The sequence below is a fragment of the Pinus tabuliformis genome, chromosome 4_2 (assembly GCF_031772625.1).
Source record: "Pinus tabuliformis cultivar Carrire ecotype Pingquan chromosome 4_2, CPIR1, whole genome shotgun sequence".
NCBI lineage: Eukaryota > Viridiplantae > Streptophyta > Pinopsida > Pinales > Pinaceae > Pinus > Pinus tabuliformis.
In genome coordinates this window covers 1,125,355,428-1,125,380,559 of record NC_142304.1, presented here as the reverse complement: position 1 = coordinate 1,125,380,559, position 25,132 = coordinate 1,125,355,428, and the positions used below count along the sequence as shown (strand labels likewise).

The window sequence follows — 25,132 nt, the reverse complement described above, 5'->3', positions numbered from 1 at the left end:
TGAAATTGTCAGGAAAAGTCAAGAAGTTGCAGTCCTAGAAGTTTTCCTTGATGAAAAGGAAATCATAGATGTTGAGGAAGAATTTTTCAATAACTTAGTGAACTATCTGAATAGTTCAAATGAGCATGAAGGTCTGGTCAATGGGAGTTCAGATGAAGAGCCTTGTATTTTTGAAACTGACATGATGTGTATATTTTCAAGTTTGACAGGTGATGAACAACAATTGGACAATGTGCTCATGCATGTTGATGAAGAAGTGAAACTGTTTGAAGAAATAGTTGAAATAGAAGGATATTTTGAGCATGTATTTAATATTTTTGAGAATGATGGTATTGACAGGGAAATTTTCATGGTTAAGGAAGCTGAAGACAAATAGATGGAAATTTGTGATGATAACCATAATGAAGTATCTTCAGTAGAAGATCTAGACTGTGTGGAAAATGTGAAGGAATATAGGATGATGTTGACAAATATAGGAGTTCAGGAATTCTGTGATTTTAAAGAGGATTATTTTTATGAATCTGTAAACCATGAAGAATATCTAGAAAACCAGAATTTTGTTTATGTTGTAAGTGAATATGAAACAACATTAATTAGTTTTACAGAAGGTGAAAGGATACTTCATAATGATATGTTTAAGGAGAATTTAATTCTTGAATTGTTGAATGACATTTTTGTGTCAAAACAGGGAATCTTCTATAATGAACAGGAAGGTGCTCAAATGAAATTTATTGACAGTGTTATAAATTTTGCAGAAGATCAGTATAATGTCTTGATGGCAAAGTTATCTATGGAGACAAAAATCCATAGTAACTTTAAATATGATAACTGTGGCAAAAATTTGGTTTTATACAGGAAAGAGGAGTCATATGCAAATTATATGCTCATTAGAGATGAGGAAAGATTCAAATTACTGGAAAAGTTATTAGATGAACTTGATAAGATAAAGGGGAAGATTATCTTTAATGATAATGAAAGGGAAGTTGTAGAGTACAAGCAACAGTTTGTAAATAACAGAGGTGAAGAAGAATTGGACATAAATTTCATAATTTCTATGGTAAGGGAGAATGTACAGCAAACAGATGCTAATGGAGTTCAACTAAGAACAAATTGTAAAGAGGAAGTTGAGAAAGTGTGGAATATGAACTCAGTTAAGAAAAGGGACAACAAGGAAGAGAAATTAACAAAATAAAATTGTATCAACAAGGAAGGTGGAGAGCAACAACATAAGATTTGGAATACATGAAGAATAGAAGTGATAGTGTTAATTTAATTTAATGAGCAGCAGGATGAAAGTGATGACCAGTTACAAAGTAAAGTTTGGCATACTGGATGATCAATAGAAGAAACACATGACCAGGTGGTCATGAAAACTTTCAACTTTGGGAGTCTGATGCATGAGCATTTAGACCTCGTCAGCAATGTGATGGTATGATCACATGTTGTGGCTAACAAAGGGTTGGAAGACAAGAGATTAGTTAATTTTATTAATTTAAATGTATGAGAGTGTATTATTTGTTGTCAAAATCTGAGCAAAAAAGGGTATAAGTGGCGAATTGATCCTCCCTGTGTGGAGATTAGGCCAAGAAGTTAGATTATCTGGTTTGAAATAGGATATGAGGGATTTGAAAGCTTAAATTAGCATTTGTTTGAGGAAAGAGAGGAGTGAAGAGATTCTTTAGGGAAGAATGAGAGATTTCTGGATCTGAACTAAATGGGTTCATGAATCTGTATTTTGTATAAATTGTAATCTTTTGGAATGAGTGAGAGGTTAGGTTAGATTCAGATGAAAAGATAGGATGGATGAGAAAGGGGGGAACTGAAACACTCGAGTACGATTGTTTCTTTTGTAAATAGTTATCAATATGAATATAGTGTGGATTGTGTATCTCTTTGTGTAATTCAGTATTGAGTGTGTTAGAGTAGACAGAGTGTGTTACACAGAGGTTAGATAGTGTAGAGAGAGTTAAGTGGAAGACAGAACAGATCAAAGCACGAGATGTTCTGTGCATTATGTAAAGACTATTATAAAAGAAGGAGTTTATGTACAAAGCTTGCTTTGCGTGGTCTTTTGTTAAATTATTGCTTTCATAGATTGCAGGCTAAAATCCTCTGTAATTACAGTGAACAGTTAAGAGCCTGGATATGTTTTGAGAAACTGGAGTATATAGTCTAGAGACCGACTAACTTGGCAGAAGCATTAAATCTTGGCGGAAATTGTTAAATTGGTGAAGAAACCTCAGAATAAATCAGGACCGTTCGTTGGCTATCAGATCCGACGGTGATCAGAAATAGCAGAGGTAGAAGAGTACGAAACTTCTTAATCGTGGTTGGAGACCCGCGCTCACTCCTTGCCGTCAATCTCAATTTCAAACTTTTATGTCACAGTCAACAATGGGGGTTAGCCCTACTTTTAACCCATGTGCTAGTTGAAGAACTGTTAGCCATAGGATTTGATGTCCTCTGTTATCCAACGGATATCGGGTCATCAAGTGCTCGCACTTTAACTCCAAAATAGGACCAAAACTTTTATAGATTAAGGATTTATAATCCTTATCGACTCTGCAAGGGCGGGTAAACGTCGTGGAAGATCCTGTCCGATATCACTGCTGACCATTGGATCAAGTGTGCTTTGATCAGACGGTGGAGGATCGGCGAGTAGGTTGGTTGATCGAGTGAATCATCAACCATCAGATTGAAGGTTAATATTAATGTTGGAGAATTAATCGCATTAATATTTGTGGAAAGGCGGACCCGATAGGAATTGAATGGGGATTTATTCTATTTGGGTTCCGGCTATATGTGTTCAGAGTGCATTTGTTGTTCATTGGCGGGTTTTGAGTTATTCCGCCATTTGGTGATTGGTCAGGTTTTTTATAAGATCCACCTATGCGAAGGTTTTCGGTGAAAGTGTGGTCATAATCCATAGGTCCACATGGGATCTTTGATAGGATGTTAGTTTTCTAGCATCAACATGAGACCAACAAGTCAAAGTTTTAGTATGATATCGACTGTATGATGCCCACTATCTTAACCTGGGCAGAGGCTATGAAAGTCAACATGAAGTGCTAGCTCTCAAAAGCTAAAGCAAGAAACCTTAAGTAGTTTAGCTATGGGTATGTTCTAGTGACCTTCTTCTTGGAGCGGGTTTCATTGTTCCACTACCAGCTAGCTAAGGTGTAACTACCATTGCCACGAGACACACGGATGGTCTGTTGGAGTGCGTTGATGCCCAATATTACCCAATGGCAACAGATGTCATATAAGCTTGCCTTCTTCTCGTGGATACAACGACAACTAATCATAGTGGAGGATTGGCCTTACACCGATAACAACTTCCGAGGTGATCCAAATATGCCACTCCCAGAGTGGGAGGATTATGATGATGGAGGTAAAAAACAAACAATTCTATTTTTTGATGTTTTTTATTGTTTTCGAGATATATGTGTTCATGAAATTTTGATTTTATAAATGTAGATGTTGGACCAGAACGCCTTGCCTGGATGTCCCCGATTTCCAGGTGCATTGCTCGGCAGTTTGAGGTCACTCCTTGTCAAGAGGGAAGTGACAATGAGGAGGAGATTGTGTAGAACCTTGAGGGATTGACCCATGGGATCCCAGAGTATGCTCGGACGGGTGATGTCCCATGCCAGTATCAGAGGCATATAGTGGGGGTATCAAATCAAATCCGGTGACTGCTGACTAGCGTAGTCCGAGCAGTTACATGCTATCATGAGCATCATGGTGTTTAGCGCATAGGTCTAGCATTCCACATTTTTTAGGCCTGTGAGCCACTAATTTATTTGAACACACATATTATTTTTTGGGGTTTTGATGTATGACAAACATTATTGACATATCTCTCTCTCTCTCTCTCTCTCTCTCTCTCGATCTCGATATATCTAGATATGTTATACTTCCTTGCTTACTGTGGTACAAATGTTTTGTATTTTGAGTTTTTACATGTTTCGCAAATTTCTATCCAACATATAATTAGCTAATGCATATGTTAATGTATTCATGTGTCTAAGAATATGATGATATGTAATGTAATCAAAATTTCTCTCCAGTAGACGAATACGTAGATACATTCTCAATATATGAGGGTTTTTGACAGAATATTTATCGTTGAGTTGAATGACAACAAGTTGTGAATCAAGGTTGACAACCAATTCGCAAATACCAAGAGCGATAGCTTCTGACAACAATTCGATAATAGCGCTATACTCAGTGATGTTATTAGTTGTTTGAACTCGAAAAATACCTTGCATATCAATCAACTGACTATAGGGGTCATAGATGGCCCATGCCGCGGATGATAGATTCTGGGTACTACGGAAAGCACCATTAGCAAAACCGAAGTGAGGAGACACCGACATCTACAAAGCAGGTAGAAACATAATAAACAGGAAAGTTGCTTGCAAACAACATACCAAATCACACTATACAAAAATGAATAACACACTATTTTACAAAAATAACCATGCAAGATGACCCGAGAATAGTACTTTTTGAGATAAATCCCATTCTGGGGCTTTTCTAAGGGATTTCCATCATAGTCAATAAGCTCATAGGCCCCTTTCTGTAACACATGTTTAAAAATGTAGGGCCCATGCCACATGGGTTCGAACTTGCTTGCCCCGAACTTATCATTAGCCTAATAATACAAAAGAACCAAATCTCCCTCAAAAAAAGCTCGAGGAGAGACAAACTAATCAAAATGGGATTTGACCCACTTTTACTGTGCTTCGATGACCAAAGTAGCAAGATGGTAAGTCTCATCCATTCATTCTAGGTACAAGAGGTTCTCTTCCTAAGGTGAGCTCTCGGGGAGAAGTTTGACAGCCAACTTGAGAGATGGAATTTCACACTCAATCGGTAAAGTTGCTTCCAGACTGTATACTAGCTAGAATGGTGTGAATCCATTTGTGTTCTTGGTTGAGGTTCAGTAAGACCATAGAGCTGAAAAGAGCATGAGATGCCAATTTGACTTGTGCATTCGAATGATGCGTTGAAGCATCGTAACCAAGACTTTGTTCACAGCTTCAACTTGGTCGTTGGCCTGAGAGTAATATGGGGTTGAGCCATCATGACACAGACCCAACGTAGAAGTCCGCTCAGCCATCATGTAATCTTGAAAATGGGAGCCATGGTGGGTGACAATGGAGTAAGGCACTCCAAACCTAGAAATAACATGATTGAATAGAAATTGAGTTGTTTTTTTACCATCCGCAGAGTATGTAGGCATCTCTTTGGCCCATTTGGTGAAATAGTCCACAATAACGACAATATACCCATGCCCCTCAATCGAATGAGGGTTACAGGTCATATAGTCGAGGCCCCATTTGGAAAAAGGACAAACAGTAATAACGGGGTATAGGTGACTTGGTGGGGTGAACATATTACGTTGGTAAATTGGGCACTCATGGCACTTGCGAACAGCAAGGATGCAATCCTTGAAGATAGAGGGCCAAAAATAACCAGTGCGAAGGCTTTTTTGAGCAGTAGCATATCTAAATAGGTGACTGCCACATGTGCCAGAATGGAAGTCATTCAAGACTCTCTCAGTCTCCTCGAGAGTGAGACAGCGGCGAAGAATTGAATCGACACCGATGAAGTATAAAGTATCTCTAATGATATGGTAAGGTTGAGATTGATGCAAAATGAATCGGTGATCATCCATAGTCAACACAAACCAGAAGGTGGATTTATGGATATATATGATGATATCACTGTACCAGGGGTCGAGAGTGTTAATTAAGAAAAGAGTCTCATCCAGGAGCTACTCATTGGCACCAGAAGGAAGAGAAGCAGAGGGAAGGGAGTAAATCAACTCAGTGAGGACAAGTGATTTCTTAGATTTGGCAGTAGTAAACACCAAATCAAATTCTTGGAGGATGACAATCCACCTCGAATACTTGCCCCCCAGGAATTGATGAGTCAAGATGTAGGTTATAGGGTTGCATTCCAAAATCATAGTGGTAGTGTGGAGTATAATGTAATGCTGAAAGAATTGAACAGCCTGTATGGCAGCAAAATCCAACTTCCCAACATGAGCATAACACATTTTGGTGTCGAGGAGGTTGTGACTGAGGTAATAAATAACATGTTCATTGACTTTGTCATCATCCTGTACTAGCACCATAGCAATGGTACTGGAGGTTACAACTAGATAAAGGAAGTAATCGTGATAATAGTTCAGGGGTTGCAACAAAGGAGCATTGGTGAGGATAGCTTTTAGGTCATCGAAATACTTTTGGGCAGCCTCATCCCAAACAAATGGGGTTCCTTTCTTGAGCAACCGAGTGAACCTGGGAGCTAGCTTAGCATAGTTCGGTACGAAATGAGAAAGGAAATTTGCTTTTCCTTGCAAACTCAATAATTGATGCAATAAATATGGAGGGGGTAAATTAACTATGGCCTCGACTTTAAGAGGATCAAGGAGAATGCCTTCTTTCGAAACGATAAAGACAAGGAGTCGTCCAGATTCTATGCAGAAGACACATTTATGTGGATTCAACCGAATGTTGTAGTGTCTACAACAGAGAAATTTTTTCCAGAGATGATCAGGGTGATCATGGCATTTACGAGAATGAGTGGGGAGATCATCCAAGTAAGGTTGAATGATGTTTCGAATGTCATGGTATGCATAAGACATCACTCTCTGAAATGTGGCCCCAACATTCTTAAGGCCAAAAGGGAGTTTTTTATACACGAAGGTCCCCCACAAAAAGATAAATGTTGTCTTATCTTGATCATCCGATGCAGTGTTTATCTAGTTGTAACCATAAAAACAATCCATAAAGGAAAATAATTCACTCCCAGCGCATTCATCAATGATCTAGTCAATGAAGAGAGTGGGGTAATTATCCTTAGGATAGGCACGATTGAGATCACAATAATCGACACAAACACGAATAGTGCCTTGTTTCTTTTTCACCGGTACGATATTCGACACCAAATTTGTAAGAGGGATTGGATAAATAAGTCCAGTTTTTAAAAGTTTTTCAACTTCACCCTTAATGGCGGTTTCTTTTCTAGGGTGCACTAGGCGAAGCTGTTGGCGAATAGGCTTGAAATGAGTCTAAGTTGGAATCTCGTGCATGACTATACTTGGTTCAACGCTGGGAATTTCTTCATATGACCATGCAAAAACATCCTGGAACTCTTGGAATAGACGAGTATATAGCCCAATCTCTTCTAGAGAACAAGTTACCCCGATATGGACATTTTCAACGACACCAGGTTTGATAGAAATATCATTTGGCATCATTTGGGTAATGTTACCCATCTTCTCTTCTGACCAAACTTCATGAGTCATGATCAGCGTCTGAAGTGGTAGGGACGGGAACTGAGAAGAGAACACCTCGAGACAATTAGAAATGACCTCCAAGCCGAGCAAGAACGAGGAATGATGATGAGTGTCATTCCAAGGTACTTCCTCGAGAGACATTACTTCCATGATACTCTTGTAAGAAAGAAAATTTTTGGCTAAGGGATTGGGATATTCCGAAGAAGCAAGCCATGGGGATTGAGAATATGCATCGAGAGATGTTCTCAAAATAGGAAGATTAGAGGATACCAAAGGCGAAGCCGAACAGTTTTCACGTAATCAATTTCGGTGGGACTTAACGGGATAACTTCACCCCACATATCAACAAGATCCGGGGAAGGAATGACCCAAGGATCAGACTTGACAAAAATAATGTTGACAGAGGCAATATGAGGAGGTGGGGGCAGAAAAATTCCCATCAAGGCAGGATCTTTAAAGAGTCCTGCTCCCACACTCTCATAAGGAGAACCGGTGTGCTTGACATACGAAACATTGCCATCCGAAGAGGAAGAGGAAATGAAGGACAGTTGGTCAACTGTGACTATATTCCCTTGATGGGGAAAACAATCACACAGAAAAGGGAGGAGGCTACAACATGCATGGCATGGGTCCAGCTCCGTCCAAGTAAAATATTGTAGTTAAGATTACTGTCAATGATCTCTACTTCAACATGTATTGTCTTGCCCTCCAAAGTAATAGCAAGGTTTGGAAGGACACCGAATGGTCGCGAAGTGCATCTATCAAAAGCTTCCAAAGTGTTAGGGGACTGGTTCAGAGTAGGAGAACCAATTGCCTTCCAACGAGCGAAATACATGATGTAGGTAGAAGCACCTTCATTGATGATAGTCCTATGAATGGTTTTCTCATTTATGATCACTTGAATGAGAAAGGAAATTTGATGAGGTAAATGCGAAACGTGGTTTTCTAGGTCAAAACAGATGAGATTAGAGTCAGCTAGATCAGTACCCCTAATAGCTGATAGTAACGATTTCCCCTGAAAAGGACAGCTTTGAAGGACCTCAAGAGTAGAAAATGTTATAATGTTGAGTGGCGAGAGCGCTGGGATTGTACGAGGACTTTCATAGCAGACTTAGAGAAGGTGGTCGAATGGCAGAATGACGATTAGGTCACTCTATATGGAAAGGACCAAAACTGGATGAGGTAGAAGAAGAAGGGGTACCTTCTTTCTCTTTCCCTACTGTCAGTGTAGGAGTTTGATAATATTTTTACCTGGTAGCCACATTAATCGAGGTACTCGTCACGAACACTTGTGAACCTGATGAAGCGAATGACTAAGACTAGTCTACCATTTGAGTTTGTTGGGATGGAAAAGGCTCTTTCAGGACAACGGGGGTCCCTTTGAGAAAACGACTAACTTCAGACTGTCTGGGACAATCCTTAGTATAGTGATCCTCCTCACAGATGAGGCATGGATACTTGGGTTTTCATTGGGAAGCATCACCAGCAAATGACTTAGGAGGACCCTGTTTGGGGGCATCGGCTTTACCCTTGATTTTTCCTTTATTCTTACCTTTAAATGATTTATCCACTGAGGTAGACTGTGTTGTACCTTTGAGATAGTAGTAGGTCAGCTACAAATGCCAGAGCATCTAAAATAATTGTTTTAGGGTTTTTGGTTTTAGTTTTGGAAGACCAATGAAAGAAGACATATTTAGAATTGAAATACTTAATCCTTTGGATAATATTAATATCTTAGCAAAGGGCTACTATAAAGCTTTACACAGTGATATAGATCAAATAGTGGTGAGAAGAAGACAAAAAATAACATGATTATCATATTTTCCAGACTGTAAAATAGAACAATCATAAGTATGAAAACCTTCTAAACTACATTCCAAATATTCAAGGCAATATACTTAAGCTTACAGAAGATGCTGATGATTTATTGATTAGAGGGGATTAGCTAAACAACCAGTTCATTAATCCATTCTCTTAATAGATGATCACTTCAGGAGCTTATAGGAATAGATTGAGACACAATTAAGCTTATAGGAATACATTGAGACACAATTATTCCTACCTAGATATCTCTATAAGTCATAAGCATATGAAGAAAAACATAATGATTGATAATTGGAAAAACTTACAAGATAACACAAACTGTGTAAAACCAAATCCAGAATCGTCTGCTTTGTATTAAGGTTCCAGAAATACTGAGTACATCAAGTGTCTAGAAAAGCTTCCTTCAAAGGTGCAAACAGGTTCAAAGTAGAATGAACAGTCACTACTTAAAAAACAATGAATAATAAACCTTGAACAATGAACCCTTAACAACTCGAGAAGAGAGTTATTTATACAATAATGAAACTAAGAAAATATCCTAAAACTGATTAAGATTTATTCTAGGAAAGGAAAGGTCTTCATGCAAGAAGATAGGGGCAGCTATTGAACTGCTTCATGATGTCCCTTTTATTCAGGTTGTGCTGGCTTTGTTATTTGATATTTTTCCCTTTAAGCTACTTGATTGTTTGTATCCTTTATGCTGGTTGATTCCTTCATTTGATCTTTCATCTGATTCTCTTTAAACTTTGTGAATATCCTTTGACACTGCTGAGAAACCTTTACTGTGTTCCTTTTTACCTTTACCGTGAATTTAAGGTTTTTTTACTGTGTTTTTCAACAGTAATATCTTCGTATTTGTATTCAAACTATATGCGGGTTTTTATTTTTAAGCCTGGAACAAGAGTTTTTACCTACAAAACACAAAAATTGTTAAGAAAACATAGGTGACAGAGAAGAACATCAGTGGCTTTATTGAGCTCGAAAGGATATTGGAAGGAGTCCAGAGCATATCAGAAGGTAAAACAATGGTTTTATTGGCCGCAAAGGCTTATGGGGGATTCACTGTGTAAATGGGCGAAACAAAGCCAAAATGGTGATTTTTGCATTTAAATGGAAAAACAACGTTCTTTTTGAAATATGACGCAAAGTGAATAGTGGTAATTTTGTCGTTATGCGGGAGGTGGTTTTGGTTTTCATCACACCGCTTATGAGGCGCGGGTGATTTTGGGAGGGGTCACCTGATGAAATCTGAACTTGACACGTAACCAAGGGCAGGTCAGCGGAATACCACTTTTTGGGTGGGTAATGCTCAGATAGAAAGCCAACCAGAAATTGCTGAGGGTTGTTGGTTTTGAATAAACATGATCAAACGGTGGTGGAGTGGAAGAGTAGCGTGGAGGGGCCCAACAATTAATTATGGTGGTATGGCTTTATTATGGGTTAAAAACTAAGCTTAGTGGGGTTTTATGTTTAAACAAAGGTTTAAGTTGTTTCTTCGTTTAAATCATAAAAACAATTTAACAAAGAAATACTTTGCAAAAGAAGGTATGGCGGACTTGAAAAAGTACGAATTTGGGTAGATAGATGACGTTGGGTTCGGGTTCATCACATATCGCAATCAAAATTTAGCAGAGGAAGGCCCATCGCAAAGGAATGCAATAGGGGCCGGATGTGATGTGGAAAATAAAAAATGGATAATACTGCGTATGGTCCAGGCTCCCATCGCAATGGAAGAGGGTATATGCTTTAGCTGGGACTTGCGATGGGGGTGGATGCAAAACGGGTAATGAATTATGATATATATTTGCGTCGGGTCTGGGTCCATCGCGCATCGCATATGGCAATGTGGGGAGAGTGGATGCATGTTGAAAAGCTTGTGACTCACCGATATGCAATGTTTTATGAATACATAGTTTTATAATAAAACTAATGGTTTCGGGTTATTTAATAAAGGTAGTTAATAATATACAGGAAAGGGAACTTTTAGGGGTTTAATACTATAAGTTAGAGTTAATATGAAACATGAGCGGAAAGGGAAAATACACTAAGTATAATGCTTTTAAGAGTTATTTTCTTTCACATATATATAGAAATGCTTAGGCTAAATATCTTTTTGTGGGTTTTTGGGTAAAAGGGGATTTAACATAGGGTTTTCACTTTTCCTAGGCAAAAAGGATTTTGACCTTAGGAAAATGGTTTTTATGGAAAATGGATGAATATGAACTGTAGGAAGGTGGGAAGGGGGAATTAGTAAATGTAGGGATGAATGGGGATGAGGGAAGTTAATTAATTGATCTTGTAGACCTTCATTTTCTTTGTGTAATTGCCTCATGGACATAGAAACATATGGTAAAACATGATAAATGTACATTTTGTCCAATCAATCAACATACTTCTACAACCTTTCTTCTACTTACCCTTTGCTTATCCTATCATTTTTTCTTCACTTAATGGGTGCATTTAAGCTAGCAAACCCTTTTCCTTTCTTTTTATTTTACAAAAGCAAACTATCTAATTCTAACCTTATAACATCCAAGGGCTCAAATTAAACTGATGAGCACCTTATTATTCTCCACCTAACTACTGATCTGCCAAGATTAAACAGTTTGGCCAGATCTTTATTCTCTGATTATAACATCAAATTTAATGCATGAAGTAGTCAAGATTAACCTACTTGATTGTCATGGGTTGTGACATTTATGACAAGCTGTACACAACCATTATTTTGTAGAAAAAATAGTAGTGGCATTTAGACTTGCTCACTTTCAGAGTTTATTTGTTTTCTTTTCTTTCTAACCTAACATTTTCTTGTTGTCTTGATTTTTTTAGGACATCTAACCTAACATTTTCTTTGATATGGACATCATCATCAAGATATTTTCAAAAAAAATTAATTCAATATTGTTATGTCCATATCCTAACTTAACATTTTTTCAAATATTCTATCTTCTCAAAACCAAAAAATGCTACAACATTGGCTCCATATGGGGACTGCTTTCTCATATAGAATGCAGAGAACCTGCAGATCCATGTGCCTTCTCCTTGGGCTATGGAGTTCTTGCTATAAAAAATCATACTAACATCTTGAAAAGTAAAAGAAAACTGAAGTATTTACAATGAAAACTATTTCAACTGAGTAGTACTGAATGTAATATTTGAGAAACTTTCCATTTACAGGATAAGTGGAATATGTTAGAAAAATTATATATATGACAGAGAAATGCAAGACATATAATATGTGAAAAAACACAAAAACATAAAACCAGAGAGACACAGATATACATGGTTCACCTAGTTTGGGCTATGTCCACCTCGAATAGCCAGTCCTTCCTTTCTATTATCCAGCAAAATGAGGAGACACAACCTACAGTAGATCCACTGTAATATCCTATGTTTTCTCTCACAATCTCACCTATCTGTTTCTCGCTCTGAGAATACACATAAGATACACAACCTCAATAAAATACCCTCATACAAAGAGAGGGGTTTCCTTCTAGGGCAAAAAACCCTAAACTAAACATAAATTCTACTGTCAAATCATCTGCCTAATGAACGACCCAGATTGACTAGAAATTACTATAGTTTTACAAGGCGCCGGGGGAGCGCGTGGAGGGGTGTACAATCTACTTGGGGTATACATCCGGCTGAAACAAAGACCTCTAAATAATCATGCTCCACACCCAACAGAATATAGCCCCTCGAGATTCTACAACACAAAATTGTTGTTTCCCTTCACTTCAGCAATTGCTAAAGGTCCATACCATAGATTGTCAAATTTTCCATGCTTTTCTTTCTCTTCTCTCCTGGCATCCCATCTTAGAACTATATCACCTTCCTTAAAGTCCCTTTCCCTGGCTCTTCTGTCAAACAGGGTTTTCATATTATTCTGATATTTCTTCAATTTGTGTTAAACTTCATCTCTGTTTTCATTAAGTTCAATAATCTAATTTATTCTTCTTGAAAAATCATCAAGTTCATTTGTTGAATCCTGCAGGAATTTTAAAATAGGGAAGGCCAAATTGGCAGGGATGTTGGGTTGTGTTATATTCTTTCCACGACTAGCCCACATAGTTAACCGAGTGTTAGAGGGGGGGGTCACATGGGGTTTTAGGTGTACCTGTAACCCCACCTTATGGGGTCTAGGGTAGCGCCGGGGAAAATTTTGGTTTTTGACCCTATGTTAGGTTGGGCGGACCCACCTATGGTTTTGTGCATGATTTTCACACATGTTTCTTGAACGCGATAGTTTTTGGTCCATGGTATTGGACGCGATGGTTTTCGGTCCATGGTATTGGATGCTTCAGCATGTATAAATATGTATTATAACATTGAAAGGAAAATAATGAAAAATCAAGCTGGTAGTCCCAGTTTTGAGATCTAGGGGAAAATACCTATGTATATGTGTTTTATGTGTTATGTTCTCACATTTTTTTATTTTGTGTTTTAGAATTCGTATGCAGGTAATTTATGTACGGGGTTAAAACCCATATTTGGTATCGGAGCTATTTGGATTCAAGGGGATGCCTTTGTTGTTGAGGGGTTTCGCTTGGGCCTATGGTAAACCCTATTCAGTGGGAGATCTGCGAGATTGATTCTAGTGGTGAAAGAAGATGGCAAGTAGTGGAAAGATAGAGATCAAGAAATTTAATGGTTAGAGTTTTGAGTTATGGAAACTCAAGATGGAGGATCTGTTGGTGGATAAAGATCAGTGGATCACGATAGATCTGGGTACTAAACCAACGGGAGTGTTCGATGAAGAATGGAAGAAGTTGGATCAGAAGGCAAAGAGTGCAATACGATTGTGTGTCTCAGATTCAGTATTGTTGAATGTATCAAGGGAAGCTACGGCGATGGATTTGTGGGACAAGTTAGGGATTTTGTACCAATCTAAGTCTTTGGTGAATAAACTGTTCCTGCGGAAAAATCTGTATAACTTGAGGACAAAGAATCTAAACGCATTTAATACTATGGTAAGTTAGTTAGCATCCGTTGATATTAAAATTTCAGATGAAGATAAGTGCATCAGTTTGTTGTGTTCTCTACCAGATTCGTGGGATAGTCTGGTTATTGCAATAGGTAGCAATGCAACTACCTTGCAGTTTGATGAAATAGTCTCAGCCTTGCTGACGGAGGAGATGAGACGAAAAAATATGGAGAGCCAGAATGGTGATGCCTTGTCTGTATGAGGACGGTCTCAGAATAGAAACAAAAATAAGTCATCGAGTGGGAGATCTAATCTAAAGGGAGATCTAAATCTCTAGGAAAACTTGTAAAGGTGGTGTGCTGGAAATGTGGAAAGGAAGGCCACTTAAAAGGGACTGTAAATCTAAAGCTCCTAACAAAGGAAAGGGATCTGATGAGGCTCCTTCTATAGAGGCGAAAACCACCTCAGATGAAGGTGGGGATGTGTACTTGGCTTCTTCAAGTACACATGTAGATCATGAGGCATGGTTGATTGACTCAAGTGCATCCTTTCACTTCACTCCCCATAGAGAATGGTTCTGTGAGTATGAGAAATATGATGGTGGTGATGTCTTCTTGGGGGATGACAGGAAGGCTAAAATCATGGGTCGCGGAAAAGTAACATTGAAGTTACAAGGTGGAAGGGTTAGAACACTTCTTGGTGTTCTGCATATTCCTGCATTGGCCAAAAATTTGATTTCTGTAAGCAAGCTGGATGATGCAGGTGTAAAAACAGTGTTCGAGAAGGATACCTGCAAAATGGTTCGGGGAGCACTGGTATTGATGTGGGGAGTTCGAATTGGAACTCTGTACAAGCTGCAAGGTAGCACTGTTATTGATGGGTGAAAAAGTTATGTGGCTCCTGAAAGTGGAGCAAAAAATCTAGTGGTCTCTAGAGAGAAGACCATGTTAGGGCATCAAAGGCTTGCACATATTGGAGAGAAGGGCCTTCAAATACTTCATGGTAAAGGTATGGTAGAAGGTATGAGTAATAGGTCTCTGGATTTTGATTTCTATGAAAATTGTGTATATGGGAAGTAGAATCGGGTGAGTTTCCCCTATGGAGGTAAGAGGGTGAAATAGATATTAGAGTTTGTGCACAGTGATGTGTTTGGACCTGTGAAGGTTCCATCACTGGGTAAGTCTGTGTACTATGTATCATTTATAGATGGCTTCTCAAGGAATACATGGATATATTTCCTTAATAAGAAATCTGAAGTCTTTGACAGGTTTAAAGAATTCAAGGCTCTGGTGGAAAACCAGACAGAGAAGAAGATAAAGGTTTTGAGGAAAAATGATGGTGGAGAGTTTTGCAGTAAGGAATTTGAAGAATTCTGTCAGAAGTGTGGTATAGCATGGCAGAAGACTACTCCATATACACCTTAGAAAAATGTAGTTGCAGAAACAATCAACAAGACGTTGATGGAAAGGGCAAGAAGCATGCTCAATGGCGTCGATTTAGGACAGGAATTCTGGGCAAAGGCAGTGGATATTGCATGTTACCTGGTCAACGGGTCACCTTCATTAGCGTTGGAGGATAAGACTCCACAAGAGGTATGGACTGATAAGAAACCCTCTCTTTCACATCTAAGGGTATTGGATGTGATGCATATGTACATGTTCAAAAGGAGAAATGAACCAAGTTGGATAGTAAATTTGAAAAGTGCATCTTTATTGGGTATAAGGATGGTTTAAAGGGTTATAAGCTTTGGAACCCAGTAACAAGGAAGGCTGTGTATAGTCGAGATGTGGTGTTTAGAGAGGTGAAAGATGTTATTAAACATGAAATCCAACCAAATGAACCTGAGAAGATAGAGTTTGAGATAAAGGAGGAATAATCAAACTCTACAATAGAGGAGGAATCAGAAGATGAAGAGCCACAAGCTCCGGCTGTGAGAAGATCAGTTCCAGAAAGAAGGCGGCCAGAAAGGTATATTCCATCTGCTTTTTGTTCAAATTTTTCTTTGTCTATTACTGATGATGATCCCAGAAATGTGAAGGAAGCAGTGGATTCAGAGGATGGAAAACTCTTGAAGGAGGCCATGGTTGATGAAATGGCATCTTTGCACAAAAATGAGGCTTGGGATCTGGTGGAGTTGTCGGCTGCAAGGAAACCCATTGGCAGCAAATGGGTGTTCAAGAAGAAGACAAATTCAAAAGGAAAGGTGGAGAAATACACAGCTTGGTTTGTAGCAAAAGGTTATTCCTAGGTGTCAGGAATTGATTTTGGTGATATATTTTTTCCTGTTGCCAAGGTAACTTCTATTAGATTACTTTTATCTATTATTGTTGCTTTTGATTTTGAGGTAGAACAAATGGATGTGAAGACAAAATTTCTTCGCGGGGATCTGGAAGAGAAAATATACATGAAGAAACCTGAAGGCTTTGCGGTGAAGGGTAAGAAAGAACTGGTATGCAAGTTAAAGAAGTCTTTGTATGGGTTAAAATAGTCACCAAGGATGTGGTATCAGAAATTTGACACATTTATATGGGGACTTGGCTTCACCGAAAGCAGAGCAGATCACTGTGTCTATTTTAAATTAATTGGTGACCGTGTTTTTTATTTGGTCTTGTATGTGGATGATATGTTGCTGGTTGGAAATGACAAAGAAATTATCCAGGATTTGAAGACCCAATCGTCCTCCAAATTCGACATGAAAGATCTTGGTGCTGCAAACTGTATTTTGGGCATGGAAATTAAAAGAGATAGGGAAAATAGGAAGCTCTAGTTAAACCAGAGGAAGTATGTCGAGACAATACTGCAGAGGTTTAATATGCAGGATAGTAAACCGGTGAAGGTTCCTATTCCTATAGGTGTGAGGTTATCTGCTGAACAACATCCCGAGACACAAGAAGAGGAAGAGGACATGTCCCATGTTCCATATGCAAGTGTAGTCGGTAGCTTGATGTATGCAATGGTCTGTACTAGACCAGACATTACACATGCAGTGGGATTATTGAACAGGTTTATGTCAAAACCAGGGAAAGAGCATTGGACAATAGTGAAGTGGGTTTTCAGGTATTTGCATGGCACTAGTGATTATGGTTTGTGATACCAAGGAAGATCAGAATTGGATAGAATGTTGGATATTCGTGGCTTTGTTGATGTAGACTGGTTTGGAGATCTGGATCAGAAAAATCTACAAGTGGGTATGTGTTTAACCTATTTGGAGGTGCAGTCAGTTGGATGAGTAAGAAACAATCTGTAGTGGTACTATCAACTACAAAGGAAGAATTCATGGCAGCCATTCATGCAAGCAAGGAAGCAGTTTGGTTGCAGAGATTGTGTTCAAGTATGGGGTTAGTACGGGGAGCTATAAGGATAGACTGTGATAGCCAAAGTGCAATTTTCTTGGCAAAGAACCCCGCATATCATTCAAAGATAAAGCACATTGATGTTCAGTATCACTTTGTGAGGGATATGATAGAAGACAAAAAGGTGTTGCTGGTAAAGGTGGACACTTTGATGAATACTACAGATGCATTGACAAAATCTGTGAGCTCTGAGAAGTTCTCTTGGTGTAGAGAGGCAATGGGCGTTTCAGGGCTAAAAAAATGACTAAGCTCTTGTGGCCCCTTGTGGAAAGAAAACAACAAGTGAGAGAATGTTGGGTTGTGTTATATTCTTTCCATGACTAGCCCATGTAGTTAACCAGGGGTTAGAGGGGGGGGGTCACATGGGGTTTGAGGTGTACTCATAACCCCACTTTATGGGGTGCCCTGGAAAACTTTTGTTTTGGACCCTATGTTAGGTTGGGCAGACCCACCTATGGTTTTGTGCACGATTTTTGCACATGTTTTTTGGACGCGATGGTTTTCAGTCCATGGTATTGGACGCGATGGTTCTTGGTCCATGGTATTGGATGCTTTGGCATGTATAAATATTTATTATAACATTGAAAGGAAAATAATGAAAAATCAAGCTGATAGTCCCGGTTTTGGGATTCAAGGGAAAATCTCTGTGTATATGTGTTTTATGTGTTATGCTCTCGCATTTTTTTGTTTTTTGGGTTTTAGAATTCGTATGTAGGTAATTTCTATATGGGGTTAAAACCTACAAGGGAAGATCACATCATTCTCATAGACTAATTGAAATGGTTATTTTCCAGTTGATCTCTTTGGAGTAATTCTGTTTGCCCATACTGCATAAATCAAATGTCAATCCCAGTTCTTCTTATGATCAACTAGAGTCTTTTTTATTACCTTTACCAGACTTTTGTTTGATGACTCTGCAAGGCCATTACCTTGAGGGTAGTATGGCCTTGCAAAGTCAATCATTTTAACACTAGAAATTTTTTTTGTATTATTAGTGACAATTTGAATTGGGCAACCAAATCTAGATAAGATATTTTCCTCAATAAACTTAATTACTATAGAATCAGTAGCATTTCTGACTGAAATTGCTTCCACCCATTTAGTAAAGTAGTATGTTGCAGTGAGGATCCATCTATGTTGATTACTTGAAGTGGGGTGAATCTCTCCAACAAAATCTAATCCCCATTGAGAAAATGGTGCTGAAACTATTGAGGGAACGAGTGGAAGAGCTACTAATTTTTGTTTACCAGCAAACATTTGACAAGGAACACAACCTATGACCTTTGCCGCTACTTGTAAGAACAATGTGGGCCAATAAAATCCTCCCCTCAGAATCTTGTATGTTGTTGCTTTCCAATCATAATGTCCCCCACAAAATCCTGTATGAAACCGACCAACGATTCCTTCAGTTTCTAATTCTGTTAAACATAATAACACAATATTCAGTGGATCTTTCTAGTATAAATCTGCATTTATAATGCAGTACTTGACTGATTTTAACTTGAGGGTTTTACGCTGGGTTTTGGAGAATGATGTTGGACACTCAAAATGGATCAAAAAATTTACAATATCTCGATACCGGTTGGACAACAATAAATTTTCATCAATGTGTATAGGATTGATCTGCTCAGAAGGTAGAGGTTCTTGTGGATTCTCCCCTTTAGGATGAAGGGCACGTTCTTCTGGATTCTCCCCTTTAGGATGAAGGGAAGGTTCTTCTGGATTCTCCCCTTTAGGATGAAGGGAAGGTTCTTGTGTATTCTTCCCTTGTATTTCTAAAATAGAATTGATTCCAAGTACTTTGCAGTTGGATTCAGCTAGAAGCTTGGTTAATCATTGACCTTTTACTAGCTTGGTAGTCTTGATAGTTAGATCAAACTACAGAATTTGAGTGATCCATCTACCTCTTTTCCCATCGGTGTCTGGTTGGGTTAGGACAATTTTCACAGCACTATTACGGACATAAGCAGTAATAGGTGAATGTAAGACATACATTTTGAATGATTTCAGGGCTTGAATGAGGGCATAGGCTTGCTTCTCAATGATGTCATACTTAAGCTCAACATATCTCATAACATTGCTGAAAAAGGCTATTTGTTGGTCATGGGAATCTTCATTTTTCTGTAATAGAATGGCAACAAGGGTTGTTTAGAGGCAAAAGGGAAAATACTAAATGGCTTAGTATAATCAGGGTTGGCTATGGTGGGAGCTTCAGAGATAGCCCTTTTTATTTGTTCAAATGCATGCCTAGAAGAGGAAGTCCATTTGACTTCATGGTATTTTCGGAGCAAGTTAGTTATATCTTTTACAATCTCTGCATAACTTGGAATAAACCTCCTTAGAAAATTGATCTTGCCTAGAAAAGCTTGAATCTCCTTCTTGTTTCTAGGTAAGGTCAATGTTTCAATGGAAAATATTCGTTTGGGGTCAATTACTACTCCGTCCTTTGAAATTATATGGCCCAACAATTTTCCTTATTTGACAACAAGCAAGGAATTCTTAGGGTTCAATGATATTCCAAATTTTCTACACCTGTCAAAAACCTTCATCAAGTGTTTTAGATGTTTCTGATCAGATTTAGAAAAAACAGTTATGTCATCAAGATAAATAACCAAAAATTTATTTACTTGACCCATAAAAGCTATTTCCATAGCTCTTTGAAATGTTGCTCCAGCATTGGTTAAGCCAAATGGCATCCTAGCATACATAAATGTAACCCAGGGTGTAGTAAAGGTTGTCTTCTCTCTGTTTGTTGTATCAACATTCACTTAATTGTAACCTAAAAAACCACCAAGCATAGAAAGTCTTTGTGCTCCTGAAACCATTTGAAGTAACTGATCCATTTTGGGCAAAGGATAATTATCCTTTAATGATGCATTGTTCAAATTTCTAAAATCTACATAGAGTCTTATTTCTCCATTTTTATTTCTAACAGGAACTAGATTTGCAACCCAATTTGAATATCTAAGAGGGAGGATGATCTGAGCATCTAGCAATTTCTTAATCTCCCTTTCTACAATTGGTAGAAGGGTTGGATTTATCCTTCTAAGTTTCTGTTAATAAGGCTTTTCTTTTGGCTTCAAAGGAATCTTAAGATGTATTAATGAAGTATCATAGGTCTTTAGATCAGCATAAGTCCAAGCAAAAACATCCTTATAATCTTTCAGTAACTTAAGATATTGAGCTTTGATCTCAGGGTCTATAGATGCACATATTTTGATGTTTTTGATATCTTCATCAGTTCCAATGTTAATCTCTTCTATGTCATCTTCTGAAGAAATGGACTGAGGGTTTCAGAAAACATCATTTTGATCAAACAATTTTTCTAAAGGAATAAGTCCTTTTGGAATAAAATTATTAGATAATTGAATAATGTCATGATTAGAAATTTGGGTTTTTAAATCTGAAGTATAATTCCATTTGCATTTTCATTTATTTCAGTTCTATTTTCATCAATTTGGAGAAATGAAAAATCATCTATTACCTGCAGAAATGATTTCAAATGTTCATCATCTTCAAATATTTTCCAATGTTTCAGATTATTTGGGATAGATGGCCTATATTTGACTTGTATCTGATAGAGTACATCAGTATGATCAGGAATTTAAAAAGAGATAGCAGAGATAGCTAAGGCATCTGCATATATATTCTGATCTCTGAGAATATGAGTCAAATTAAAAGCATCAAAGAAGTTTTCAACTGAATCCCATACTTCATTTTGGTAGGATCTAAGTCTAGGGTGCTTAGTCTGGCAAACATTTCTCACTTGCTTAACAATAAGTTCTGAATCAGTAAAAACAGTTAAGTTTTGAACTTTTAAGCTTTTGGCTAATTGTAATCCTAGAAGGAAAGCTTCATATTCAGCCACATTATTTGTAACTTCAAAGTCTAATTTAAATGATTGGGTTATATTTTCTTTTTTTCAGGTGAAATTAAAACTACTCCAGCTCCTGCCCCATCTTTTGTGCAAGAGCCATCAAAGAAAAGTTTCCAAATATCAATTTGGTTTGGTTCAGGACTTTCAACAACCTCTTCAATTTTGACTTGAGCTTTATTTTGTTTTGAAGTGAGTTGAAAACAACCAAAGTCTTGATCTATTTCATAAATTGGATGGTTCCTTAGCTGGTCAGTCTTACAAACCGTATGTATAAATCTTACCTCTCTATATAATCTTAATTTCTCTCCTCCACAAACAGGAATAGTAGCATAAGACATATCCATTTGTAGAGTTCCCCCTAATTTGGCACAACAAGAGCTAGAAAGGAGCATTCCAAACTTGGGAGGGATATTTGTGACAACAATATCAAGTACTACACTTTTCAATGGAATTTGGGCAAGGGTAACCACTAGATCCTTGATCAATCCCAAACAGGGCACCCTTTTAGAGTCAAAGGTGTACAACTCATGGTAGGATTTAGTTATGTCGAGTTTCAAATGGTCAATGATAGATTTTGGCATAAGGTTGTGTGATTTTCCTGAATCAAGAATACAATTATACAACATGGAATCATTTTTTTTAAGAGTTACATAGAAAGGAGGCACTATCTCATCTATCATGTTTGAACTAGGGCCAAAAACTACTACTGGTTTTTCATCTTACAAACTTATGACATCACCTTCAGCATCAACCGAGGTATTTTGTCTCTATTTTGTGACTTGACTTTTGTAACCATGGTTTTTAGAAGGTTCTGACAGTGGAATTGGGATCTTAACCCTCTCTAATTTTTTTTCAACATTAAATGTAGTCAAAATGTTTTTACCAGTTTGGGTAGCATCAATTCACTGATCTAAGGGCTAAATAAGAGTTGTTTGAGCTTCAGCAATTTTGGTACGTGGTTCAATTATTGGAGTTTCCTTTGGAGGTCTCCTAGGACCAGGGCTAGGCCTAATATCATACCTCTTGTTTAACTCTCCAATTAAGAATTCAGAGAAAGCATGATATTTAGAGACCTGTGAAGCTTCCTGATCTCCTTGAACCTGATTTTATTGTGACAGAAGAATGATGGCTATTTGATTGGAAGAAGAATCCATACTATTAATATCTTTAGTAGTTTTCATAGTATTATCATCAGATTGTCGGTCATCTATCAATAGAGGAGTAGGATCCTGTTGATCATTGCTAGGTCTCTGAAGAATTTGTAGTGGTGGATTTCTTTTATACTGACCTTGATTTTGGTTTTGAGGTCTAGTAACTATTTGTTGTATTGTCCTAGGTTGGTCCTCAATCTTTGAAATCCTATTTGATAGGTTTCTAAGAAGAGATGTTATTTCATCTATTTTTGAGTCTTCTAATTTCATATTAGAGGAACTAGAGGCTTCTTGAACAGATTTGATTTTTCTTTGGGCCTTTTCTTCCTTAAGCTTTAAAGAAGTTGAGGCTACCCTATTTGCTTCTACTTCTATAACGTTTGTTTGCATATCTTCAAGAGTTCTTGAAGTTCTTTTTCGTAGCATAATAAAAAAGTCATCATCAAAAGCTTTCGAAAATCTAGACTTAGCTGCTGCTACAAGGGGCTTACAATCAACAAGCATTTTGTGATAGAGTTTATTGAATCTTTTGATAAAATCTGATACTGGTTCATCAAAGTTCCTTTTAAGCTCTTCAAATTCTATTCTTCAATCATTGAACCAGGGACGACTTTTTATTCACCATATCCCTTCTCTGACTTCTTCAGTCATTCTCATCCTGATGATGAACCACAGAGGCGGGTTCGAAACGTCGATGCACTAAAACAACAGATGCGATGAATCCGGAAGACACAACCACAGAGAATTCCAATCGCAGAAGTCTCAAAACCATAATCGTCTTACTCTTGTTGAAAGCTGGATGGAAATATATCTTCTTGTTTATCAATTGGTTGGAAACAATCCAATTTTGTAATAGAAATCATGTTGTAGTTATCTCTATTGTAACTGCTCTCTGATCTCTCTCTATTTAAATGAAAACAGAGATCAGAGATGGAAGGGATTCGAATGATGGAATTGAGGATGAATTAGAGATTCAGAATTGAGGATGGCAGAGAGAATGGATAATGGCTGAGAGATTGAGAGATTTCTTGTTGTAATCCACTGTAACTCTGCTTTGATATTTTAATATAAATCTAGTTGCCATTCCATCTTTGATCCTGAAGTAACCCAGCAGCATCCGCTGGCGGCTAAGGGCCCAGCCTCTGGTGGAGTACGCTGCTGCTGTATTATATCTTTATGCTTCATGTGTGGTTTGATCTCTTTCTTTTACTCTGTTCAGTAATCTGACGCACTTTACTGTTTTACATATCAGCGCTATTAGATATACTTGATTGGATACTATCGTTATCTGCAACAAGAATGCTATGTTATCATTTTAACTTTGTATCGCATTGTTGTTCCTTTTGATAATTGATATGACATTGTTGTTCCTTACAGAATTTCATGCGATTACAGATTAACCGCGCTGTATGTTCCTAAATCGGTACAACTGTATGATGTATTCTTAAATTGTGACTGTTGTTTATTCGGGAATGTTGTTCCGTTGCACTTGCTTTTACTTTATAGTTGTGATTCATGCATATTGTATCGAAGCTCGGATTACTGTCCCTTTTAATGATAAGTGTGTTACGTGCTTGATTTGGATTGTTGTACATTCATATTTAATTTGCTGTTCCATTTCCTATTATTCGCATTATCTTTATTTTGGTGTGAGAGACGATCTGTGGCTGTAGTGAGCCTTGGCATTTATTGCCTAGCTCCCAGACCCATGGTCCATGCTCTAATTTCCTTTCCATCAGTTTCCAAAGTGATGGGCTATTGCTGTCGAACCCTTGACTGATACATTGCTTATTTTTCCGAATGAATGATTTAGGCTTCAAGGTATTTTGTTGTTGATTTCCATTAATTAGAGTTTGCTATTCAGATTCCTTTAATTACAGTTTGCTTTTAAAGAGTTTTCCTAGTTTACCTTCAATGGCAGCTTTAGTTCAATTTCGATTTCCTTTTGATTGCTTTAAAGCAGGACTATCAACTATAGAGAACATTGGTTATTGCTTCCTCGTTCCCAGATTGATTGTCTTGTTCCGGTTTGATTTCAATTGCATCAATATCCAGAGGAATGAGTTATTGCTACTGTATCCTTGATTGATGGTTGTTTGAGTGAATGATTTAGTTTAGAACATTTCAGTTTCTTGCTGTTCCAATTAGATTTTGTTTCCAGCTTTCATTTTGCATTTTAAGCACTATACTACAAAACATTACTCTTGAGTAAATAGCAGCCTCAGACTGAGTACACTCTGGAAATAAAAAGTCGTCCCTGGGTTGATAATTAATGTGAAGGTAATTAGGAGTTAAAAAGACACCTTTTTATCGTTCCACATTTTAGCGCTGTTGCCGGGGAGAGTGTAGCCATTTCTAAATAGTAGTGTGAATCTGATGAGTGCCTGCTAGGAGAGAATTGGGTATTAAAAACAGAAGGTAAGAACCTGCATACGGAGCATGTAACAACCCTGCTCCCCCACCCGCTTTCCGACAGATTTGTTAATTTTTGTTGGGTAGAAATAGATGTTTGAATTTTTGTGTGAATGACTAGGAAAAAAATAGAAATTTTGAAAAATCAATCACATGATTGGTGATGTAAGCACCACCCATTTCACTAACTAATTGACAGGAACATTGGAAGAAGGAGCTTCGAAGGAACACATAAAGAACATCTTCTGTTATGGTAAGAAACTGCCCAACATTTCTACT

At 37.8% G+C, this 25,132-nt stretch overlaps 1 protein-coding gene across 1 annotated transcript in view; it reads left to right on the top strand.

The window, feature by feature from the left end:
• The first annotated feature begins 376 nt into the window (after positions 1–376).
• The window catches only part of LOC149173623 (subtilisin-like protease SBT5.3), a 142,540-nt gene continuing 117,784 nt past the window's right edge, over positions 377–25,132 (top strand). The window contains exons 1-3 of the mRNA XM_089426762.1: positions 377–568; positions 689–762; positions 856–1,132. Coding sequence (XP_089282888.1) covers positions 377–568; positions 689–762; positions 856–1,132 — 543 coding nt within the window. The remainder of the gene's footprint in view (positions 569–688; positions 763–855; positions 1,133–25,132) is intronic.